Source organism: Bufo gargarizans, chromosome 5, assembly GCF_014858855.1.
Source record: "Bufo gargarizans isolate SCDJY-AF-19 chromosome 5, ASM1485885v1, whole genome shotgun sequence".
Taxonomy (NCBI): domain Eukaryota; kingdom Metazoa; phylum Chordata; class Amphibia; order Anura; family Bufonidae; genus Bufo; species Bufo gargarizans.
Window position 1 is genome coordinate 387,753,577 of NC_058084.1, and position 10,621 is coordinate 387,764,197.

Genomic DNA, 10,621 nt, shown 5'->3' on the forward strand with positions numbered 1-10,621 from the left:
TGTAACCATTACCCATTTTAGACACCACACCAGTTAAAGGAAACACTTTATTAACAAGTATTTCTACTACAGCTTTATGACTGAGATGGACCAAGCAGCAGCATACCAAGATATGGCAGACATTCGGAGTCTTAAGAATCTTATATTATTGCAGCCTTGCTTTTCAGAAGAGGATCACGCTCGTTGCTTTTTTTGAAGTGAACATCTTTGATCTGACTGACGTACACAATGATGCCTTGATCACTTCTTCCATCTGAAGCATTTGCAATTGGTTTGTATTCCTTGTATTTCCTAGATAAAAGGCAGTTTGCTTAATACCAGTAAATCGATAGAATCAAAATTACATGCAGCAGTTGTGCCCAGGAGTTTTGCTAGATTATAGCCAGTTTCAACGTATGGGCTCTCCACATGAAACACTGGCCTGTTTTTAGTAATGTGAGTGCACCTAGACCTTGTTCTATTAAAAAAGGATTCAATTTGGCTCATTAGGTTTAGAAATATTCTGGTGCAGTTTGCACCAAATCAGACTGGCATACATGCTTTGCACCACATTGGAAGGCTATGCCCCCTGGTCAAACAAAATAGTGGAAAGTCAGTCAACTGCAAGTTGCATAAACTGGGCCAGACTATTCAGAGTTTTCCACTAGTGCAATTTTTTTGACGTTTTAATCCAAGTCTACACTGTGCAGGCTAATCTCTAGAACACTTCAGTAGATTTCTGGATATCGCCTCAGGATTCCTGGCCAGACAAGTGAAAATATTGGCACCTGCCATAAGGCTGGTTGGAAGAAAGAGTTGAGCTGTAAAGAGATACTAAGAGGTCAAATGAAAAAGTCAAAATTAATGCAGGAGTATAAACTTACCTGTAAAGGGTGATACCAATCACCACAGCAACAAGTGCAACCAAAGCAAGAGGAACAAGTACTGCAGAAACAGTCTGCTGCAGTTTTAGAACCTAGAGGGCAGAAAGGGAAATCTACATTATTTCTTGATACCTCATTTGAGAACTGTTGCACAAATGTAATAGTTGGATGCAAGTGACTATCTTCAAGTCAAGCTTTCGAAAGTTAAGGAAACACTGATGGTTGGGAGAGGGTAGTCAGAGGAAGCAGATTGGACTAACAAGGTGCACTGTCACTCCTTGTTGTGAATGTATGCCTAGAATATGAAGAGGTGAAACTCACTTAAAAGGGTTCTCCAGGACAGATTCAAAATGTCTGGCAGCATCATAGCCATTTTAAAGTAACTTCCAGAGAACCCTTTTACAAAGGTCTATATACCTATGTTTCAGGTAGTTGAGTGAACCAGATGTTCCTGATAGTTACCCAATAGTCAGTGGAGTTAAGAGATGCATTTACATACAGAAACCACCTCTGCTGTATGGGGGACAAGTGATTGCTACAATCATTGTTTGTGCCCATAATTTCTTTTTTGGGCAGCAGATCCCATTTAAACAGAAACTGATCCTAGCAGCTAGCTGAAAGACCTAAACACCAAAAGCTTTTGCACCAGGCAATTATTGGGATCAGGAGTTTATAGAAACACTCATCCCTGATATTTGGGATGATATCTGCATGTGTAAACAAGGCCATAAACAGTTGAGACAGCAATTTGCTGTATTAAATTTGTAGAACCCTGAAATGTGCCCGATAGGGGTTAACATACATTGGAAGCTTTTACAGTGTGAGCTACTTCAGGCCGTCAATCCTATGGACACTAAAACCAATAGGGTGTCACTTACCATCATCTATAGACACCAGCGTACTAGCAAGAGCCAAACTTGCACCATCACTTAGTGTGATATTCACACAGTAAGATCCTGGCTCAAATGCTCTTCTTAGGATCACCAAGCATTGATCAGAAGATGGAACTTCTTCACAAACCATGTCCTGGGGAATCATGCAACTGGCATCCGAGACTACCGTGCAGGCATCTATAGGCAGACTGAAGGAACAAGGTTATCAAACACAGGTAACATCAGTTTTACAGGGCGTTTGTCTTCTGTTTGCCAAGACATACCTTCCTTCGCAAGTCACCACAAAGTCAACAAGAGAGCCTTCAGTCTGAGATGTGGCTACTTGAACGCTTGTCATTTCAACAATGTTGACCTCAAGGATACCATCTGAAGTTGGAAAGAGCAAGTCATATAGCTAGGCTTAGAATGTACAGTGCCTAGAATCTAAGTGACCGACAACTTACCTACAACTGTAATCTTAGTGCTGTAATAACCATATCTATATATGAAGCAACCAGGAGTAGAAGTGGTGTATGGAATGGTTGTATAAAGAGTGGTAACGTTTGGCATTTCAGTTGTCAGTGGTAAAGTTTCAGTTTCAAATGGTGGTAGTTCTGTTGAGTTATCTGCAAGGGGAGGGGAAATAAAATAAAGATGTCCTCATGCACATATGGCTTGCTACCTTTTTTTGTACAGAGGATTACCTGCAGCACCGGCAAAACACACATGTTATGGACACAAGATAAATCCCACTGCCCAATACCATTTGTGTATCTCCTAAGAAAACCTTAATGGGTTTCCAGGCTCCTGATATTACATGATCTACCTCTTGATAAGTCACTAATATTCAAGCAGGGAGGGTCCAACACCCTGCGCCCCCCCCCCATGCTGGAACTAGCACTGTAAATGGAACAGGAAGCTTGGTGGTTGTGTCAGGTTACTTCAGTGGTAGCTGAGCTGCAGTAATCCTGCGCAGCCACTACACTCAGAGGCTGCAGGGAACAGCCGATTGGGTTGTCACTCATGATTGGATATAATGACCCGAGGATGGGTCTTCGCTTAAATAGGATTTCCAGGCTCCTTACAGTGATGGCCTATCCTCAGGATAGGTCATAAATATACAGTCGTTGAGTTTCCAACACCCCACACTCTGCCAATCAGTTGTTCCTGGCAGCCTCTGGCACTAAAGCCAATACTTTGAATAGAACAAGAAGCACAGCTCTGTAGTGGCTATGCTGGATTACTGCAACTCTGCTACCACTGAAGTAAAGGGATCAGGGCTGCAGTAACCTGGCACAACTACCATTCACAGTGCTTGGGGTAGGGTGTCAGACCCCCACCGATTTAATATTAATGACCTATATTAATATCAGGGGCCAGGAAACCCCCTTTAATCATAAAATATCAAGCTTAGATACATTTGTTTTTATACAACTCACCTGTAGAATTGGAAGTGGTGAAAGTACTGATGGTTGGTAGAGGTTGTGTAGAGATTGGAGTGGGTCTAACAGGTTTACATGGACCAGGAATGGCAGCTTTGATGGTCAAGTTAGCCCTAAAGCTTCCAAGCATGGTATAAATATGACTAGAGACCAGGTTATTGGAAACAGATGACCAATTCCCATCACCATAGTCCCAATCAAATGTCAATTCAGAATTCTTGAGATAATTGCTTGGATCATGGATGTGGATGTCAAATGTGATTGGGGAATCCTTAATAAAGATGCTGTCTGAGGAATTCTGGTCATTCTTCTGTGAAAGGTTCACATAAAATGGAACTTGATCTATTAAAAAATAAAAAGTAGTCAAGTTTAGAGGGAACACGTCACGATGAAAGTCTGCAGGCAGCGTGTTAGAGCTGAGCAGATTGTGGGACACCATTTAGCAAAACACGCAGGGTATTTAAGACTGACATTTTAGACTCTGGTCTTAATACCCCTTGTGCTGGCAGTGGATATGCCCAAGGCATGTAGGAGGTGCTGGCCTCTACATAATTTAAAGTTTAGATCTATTCCAGGTCCCTTGCTGGCTTAGATTTAGACCATTTTCGATCGCTAAAACAGGCCAAAAAAATAAAAGCCTGCCAGGCCTCCCTCTCGCCCACCCCCTCCTCTTTTAGACCTGGCACGAGCAGGGAAGAGTCAGTTCGCTGTGGCATAAAGGTTATTTGCTGAATCTGCAACAGATATATGCCCAAAAAAAAAAAAAAAGCTCATGTTAATAAGAGACGCCCATAATTTGTACATTTAAACTTCTGTTCAGGTGTCATTTGGGTGGTCCCATCAATAACAGTCTTCCCTGTATGCTTACTCGTATACAATTAGCTGCCAGTCACCAATTTTGGGTTGAGAAATGCGATATTTCTCCCCCTCCATGTTACATCACCCCTTTGTGTCACATTTCCCCCCTCCATTAATGTTGTGTAAAAATAAACGTTATGCTCCTCACCTGGGCCTGTTCCCGTCTGCAGCAGCTCCCCTTCTCCTCTGTGTGGTGGTCCTTACATCTTCTCTCTGGGCTCCTGAGTCCTGACAAGTTGTTTGAGGACCTCTCCCACTCAGCCAGTGGCTGCAGCTGTGTCATGTGTCAGGGCAGTGATTGGCTCAGCAGGAAATCACTGCCCTGACACAGCTGCAGCCACTGATTGGCAGAGTGGGAAAGGTCCTCAAACAACTTGTCAGGACTCTGGAACCCAGAGAGAAGATATGAGGACCACCACACAGGAAAACAGCCGCAGGCAGCACGCAAGTGATTAATTTACTTTTCCGCCCCCATCCTTCTCAGCGCCCTAAGGCGGCCGCTTGGTCTGCCTTATTATAGCACTGGGCCTGTCTATTATGACAGAATGAATAACAGAATGCCTCTAAAGGCATAGAATTGCATTATGGTCCATAGTAACAGAATCCATAACACAATTCACCTTTTACCAGTAACAGAAGCGTGAACGAATTTCAAAATTAAGTCTGCTCATCTCTAGCAGCCACCACTGTTCAAATGCTGGATCTTTGGTGTCTTGACATAGATTTCATAGCTTACCAGTTACAACATAAATGCTGCTTGCTGTAGCAACTGGGTAGTGGTTATGAGAACCTCTTCTAAAAACCTTGACCTCCATCATTTGCGTTCCAGCAGTGATGTTTGTAGTATTAATGGACAGAGTAGTAGACGATCTCCCAATCATTCCATAATATTGGCCTGACAAGAGAGAACACCATTCTTCAATCTGAGGCATGTGGACAAGAGTCATCTACATGTGCAAACCATTGTACACTAAAATAAGTTTTGTTTTCAGTCCTTAATGGTGATCAACTTAAAAGGTATCCCCAGGACATTGGACCTCAATTAGGTCAGTCTGCTGGAGACCCTGTTGACTTGAACCACCACTCAGGATTGGTAGGAATGAGCAAAATAGACTTTGGATTCTTCATCTGAAGTCAATTTGCATAAATCTTTATATTGGCTCCAGTAAGCTGAAGATATTACTTCATGAAGTCTTAAGACTTTAAGATAGATGGATATCTGAAAAAATTAAACTATCATATTTTGGGAACCAAATCAGAGTTACTCGTCAACTATTTTTTTTTTTTAGCAAACTTTGTGAAGTACTAACTTCAGCACATTAAAGCCAATACATTCTAATACTGTATGGAGCGCCAGCTCCACACAGTATTACAACAACGTTTTATGGGAATCTACTTCAGATGACGCATCAGAAGTCAGTTTGCTCATCCATAGTGATCAGCTCTCTATTCAGCCAGTCATCCATGCACACTGATAGACGACCCTGCGATTCATCCCATTCTTGTGATCGGGGAGGGGGGGGGGGTTCCCAGTGGTCAGACCTTGCTATACTTACCTATACTGTAGATAGGCGATTTGTCATGATTGGACAACCCCATTGAAGCCCACAGAATACAGTAAACTGGAAGTCACCACTATCACATTTATGCCTTGGTCAGTGACTGAGACAAAACCAAGTCTGTAATGAGTGAATTAGACCAGGGATCACCAACCTTGGGCACTCCATCCGTTTAGAAACTACAAACCCAGAATGCTTGTCACTTCTGTGGAGTTAGAACAAGCCAGTCATGTTTGCATGATGGGAGTTAGTTTCACAGCAACTGGAGTACCAAAAGGTTGCCAATCCATGCTCTAGACCCTGCCTACAGGCTTCCGTGGTGTATGCAGTCAAAATCTGGTATGGTCTGTGGTAGCGGGATCCTTAGATAACCCAAACCTGTATGCTGAACTTGAAAAAACACAAGTTTGCTCATCACTAATTGTGATCTTTGCTTCAAGAACTGTAAAAAAAAAAAAAAAAAAAAAAAAACGACCTCTGCTTAATCTCTAACAAGTAAGACACTTCAGTACAGTTTAAGTTACAGCCATGGATAGGTCATCAATATCAGGTCAGTGGGTGGGATGGGGGGGTCCCCAACATCCCCTCCAGTTTACAGCAGTTATAAGCTACAGTGGAACAGGCCCAAACATGCCACTTTCACACACTCAAATGAACTTTGGATTCTACAGGGATAGCAGCACCAATACAAGTACACACATGTTCTTAACTGTAAATCCATAGTTCTCATTGGACAGAAGATGGTCAGATACCTGTAGGTGTAAAGCACCAAATAGATTACAGGTACTACACAAGAAACATACCTTGAGTGAAGAAAATGTAAATGAAGTTGTGTCGTCTCCAGCGAGGGGGATGTGGAAACGGTCTGCCATCTGGAAAGCTGTTAGCAAAGCTGCAGTTTCCTTCGTTACAGAAATCTATCCACTTGGTCCAGTTATACACATATTGGTCTGGGAAGCTGGAGGTATCTAAATAGACAACCTTGTAAAATGTCATCTACACATCTAGATATACAACATTCTGTAGTCTCACTGTATTTACCATTTCCACACCCTCTTTCATAGACAATGTCTCCATCTTCATTTTCCTTCTGACATCTGGGAAACTGCAGGTTGACAGCAAAAGTGATATTTGACCCTATCAGCGCAGGACTGTCACTGGTCAACAATGCCACAACCTTGCCACCTGGACAAACACATGAAGTCAGCAGGATTTTAAGTCACATGCATTTTATTACAGTTATATCTCAAGTAATACCTTTCCAGCAGTTTTCCCATCTTGCATCTCCAGACTTCCAGGCAGGGTACAGTGTCTCATTCCACGAGTTGGTATCAGGAGACCAGCCATTTATGTGGTTGCCAGAACCTCTAGAGCCAGATTTCCTTCCATAACCCATTACATCCTGAAACCCTGTTAAGTTACATATTGTGATTTAATAGATATTGATTGCAAATGCAATGTGTTCTACAAAGTAGATAGGTGGATCCATGCATGGACTTAGAGGTTCCTCATTTTCTTTGCCAGCAAGACATTGCGAGTTCAGCATGTTATGTAGTTAGCAGTTCTATGGAGTGAGCTGCAGCTTCCATGTACTGTATACTACCCCTATAGCTCAAATACTGGACAGTAAAGATACTTGTCCTAATACTACACGTAGTGCAACACTAACCATGTACGTTTGAGGGCCCCTTCACAATGCTACCACAGCTCTGCTCATCTATGGTCAGCTCCATCTTTGAAACAGAATAAAAATGAAGTATCACATCCATCAGATGAACCCCATCGAATAATAGTGTTCAGTTTCCCCCATCATAGGTCTGACCACAAGTAGTGAAACAGGCTGCCATTTTGTGCAACTTCTTTATCTGCAATGTCTGGCCAAAGATTTAGTCCAATAATGATCCCATTTCATCCATTGTCTGGTTTCATATTACATTTATGACTATTTTGAACATCCAATATGGACCAACATGTATAGCTGCAGCTAAGGAATTGTTCACCCATCAACCAATGTGCACGGCCACCATTCATGGCCATGTAGTAAGATTAGCGGACTCCACCCGCCATTAATGAGGGGAGAATATTCAGATTCACAGCACTGGTAAAGAAGCATTGGTTCTGTTTAGCTACACACAGGATTTTGGAGGTAGTTGAACAGCATGACAGCAGTTTTTTTTTTTATTGCCATTTGAGGTGTATGCACATTGTGTATTATGCATGGATTTGCCACAAAGATTGTGCGGAAAGTCTGCAGGGTAGCAGTACCAACTAAGTAGATGAGAGTTTAAGTTCTTTATAGTGTGGAAGTTTTCCAAACTGAAATTAGCCTGCGATATGGATTTTTTAATCTGCTGTATGTCACCATTGGCAATGCAAAAGGGCCAAGATTGGAGACAAATCTATGATAAAATCCACAAATACAGATTCAGGTGCAAAAACCATATCTAGTCAGAAAAGCCACAGACCGCCATATGCATGTATGGCCACATGTATTAGGCTACAGATGTTCTTCAGTGGAATTGCATGCAGAAAGTCTGCAGCATAGTAAGTTAGTAAAAATAAAAAAAATTACTAATCCAAATGCTGCATAACATTTCCACAGCAGAACCTGTATATAACCTGTGCTGCAAGTTTTACGTTTACACCATTTACCAGTTTCACCTTCTGCATTGTAACAAACCCACAGGATTTGCACTGAAAAAAAAAAATAATTGTGCAACAAAATTAAAGTCTTTTCAGCTTTAATTTGATGTAACAGAAATCCTGCAGCAGGAAGTCCACAGCAGACACACGGTTCACACTGACAGTCTGTACAAGCTGAATACTTAGACACAGTTTAACAGAGGGATTTACACTTCACAGTATATTAGCAAGCACAGGGGTTACACAATCTATATATCAGTCATACAGTCTGAATGTGTAGGTCATCAATATACAGATGTAGCAGAGCTAAAAGGAATAGCGAACACATTAAGTAAACATGGTAAAAAACTATTTAGACTTTTCCAAAGGTTTTCAGTGGCATCATCAGCTCCTCTTAGCTCTGCTACATCTGTACAGTCTGGATCTTGTAGCTCTACTGCTGCTAGCCCCCCCACTGTATACACGGACACATGAAAATGACCATGTTAGACCCTCACTCACATTTTCCTGCCTGAATGCTGGAGACCAGGCAGAGCACCACCAGACCTTCCACTACTACAGGCAACATCCTGGAAGGGGAATGAGCTGGGCAGGGACCTGTGCACCAGCATTTAAACTGGGCTCAACAAGTCACAGCTGCACAAAATAGCAGCCAGTCCCCATGATCCCTCCTCCTGTCTATGAAAAGCCTGCAGGCCCATCATGTGAAGGAATTAGGGAAAGATGTCTGACTTCAAGTAAGTGTACTTTCACACTTGCAGTTTCCTTTTCCGGCATAGAGTTCCATCCTAGGGGCTCAATGCCGGAAAATAATTGATCAGTTTTATCCCCATGCATTCTGAATGGTGAGTAATCCGTTCAGGATGCATCAGGATGTCTTCAGTTCAGTCATTTTGACTGATCAGGCAAAAGAGAAAACCGTAGCATGCTACGGTTTTATCTCCGGCGAAAAAAACTGAAGACTTTCCTGGATCCCGGACCCGGCATTTTTTTCCATAGGAATGTATTAGTGCAGGATCAGGCATTTCAATGCATTTTTTTAAACTGATCAGGCATTTTTAAGACTGATCAGGATCCGCAAAACGGACAAGAATAGGACATGCTAAATATATTTTTTTTGCGGGGCCTCGGAACGGAGCAACGGATGCGGACAGCACACGGAGTGCTGTCCGCATCTTTTGCGGCCCCATTGAAGTGAATGGGTCCGCACCCGAGCTGCAAAAACTGCGGCTCGGATGCGGACCTGAAAAACGGTCGGGTGCAGGAGAGCCTTACTAATGCCATCACTTGGCAAATGTTTTGCCGGATCCGGCAGGCAGTTTCCGGGCGACGAAACTGCTTGCTGGATCACTCTGCCGCAAGTGTGAAAGTAGCCTTAGGCCTCTTTCACACGACCATTTTTTTTCTTCCGTTTATGGGCCGTTTTTTGCGTTCCGTATATGGAACCATTTATTTCGGTGGTGCATGGTTCAAACTCACCAACTGGGGGCGCCAACCCCCTAGTGGCAGTCACAATAGGAAAGAAAAACAAACGAACCAGCACAATCGTGCACCATCGCCTATTTACCATGTGCTTTCAAGATTGTATAGCTGTATTCTACTTTGCCCATATTGCAGGCTGACAGCCTGGGAGAGGCATGCGTAGGATACAGCTTGGTGCTACTTTGCCCAGATTTTAGGCTGTAAGCCCAGGAGAGGCATGTTAGAGTAGGCCCCATCTGATGAGAAGCCACCTTGTCGTTCGATAGATGGGCCTGACATATTTTTGATCAATTATATGCGCAAAGAGCTTCTAACTGCCCTTGCAGTAAGTATGGCCACCAAGCAGCTTATTTTTCATTTAGTATTTGCTTATATCTTTGTGCAATTGCCTAGCAGTGTGCTGTTACTTGTAGTTCTACTAATCACATTGAAAGATAGAACATGTCCTATTATTGCCCGCGAATCATGTTCCGTGGCTCCACTGAAGTCAATGGGTCCGCAAAAACTGAACACATACCGAAATGCATCCATATGTCTTCGTTCTGTTTTTGCGGAACCGTTTATTGAAAATGTTATGCCCAGCCCAATTTTTTCTATGTAATTACTGTATACTGTATATGCCATACAGAAAAACAAAACAGAAAAACAGAACAGAAACGGAAATACAACGAAAACAAAAAACAAAACAACGGATCTGTGAAAAACGGACCGCAAAACACTGAAAAAGACATACGGTCATGTGAAAGAGGCCTTAGGGAAAGATGTCTGACTTCAAGTAAAGGTGCTCTTGAATCTCAGACTCAAATTTTTGTATACTTTTATTTTTGCAGAAGATATATCAAAAGTAGAGTTGAGCGAACACCTGGATGTTCGGGTTCGAGAAGTTCGGCCGAACTTCCCGG

General features: G+C 42.5%; 1 protein-coding gene across 1 annotated transcript; it reads right to left on the reverse strand.

The window, feature by feature from the left end:
• Nucleotides 1-224: 224 nt before the first annotated feature.
• Nucleotides 225-6,990, reverse strand: LOC122939468 (protein QNR-71-like). The gene is made up of 10 exons (XM_044295540.1): nucleotides 6,852-6,990; nucleotides 6,636-6,779; nucleotides 6,398-6,562; nucleotides 4,772-4,930; nucleotides 3,175-3,519; nucleotides 2,200-2,361; nucleotides 2,020-2,122; nucleotides 1,742-1,944; nucleotides 864-955; nucleotides 225-291 (listed from the first exon to the last, which is right to left on the reverse strand). The coding sequence occupies exons 1-10, from the start codon at nucleotides 6,988-6,990 to the stop codon at nucleotides 241-243; spliced, it is 1,563 nt and encodes a 520-aa protein (XP_044151475.1). The 3' UTR covers nucleotides 225-240.
• Nucleotides 6,991-10,621: the final 3,631 nt, after the last annotated feature.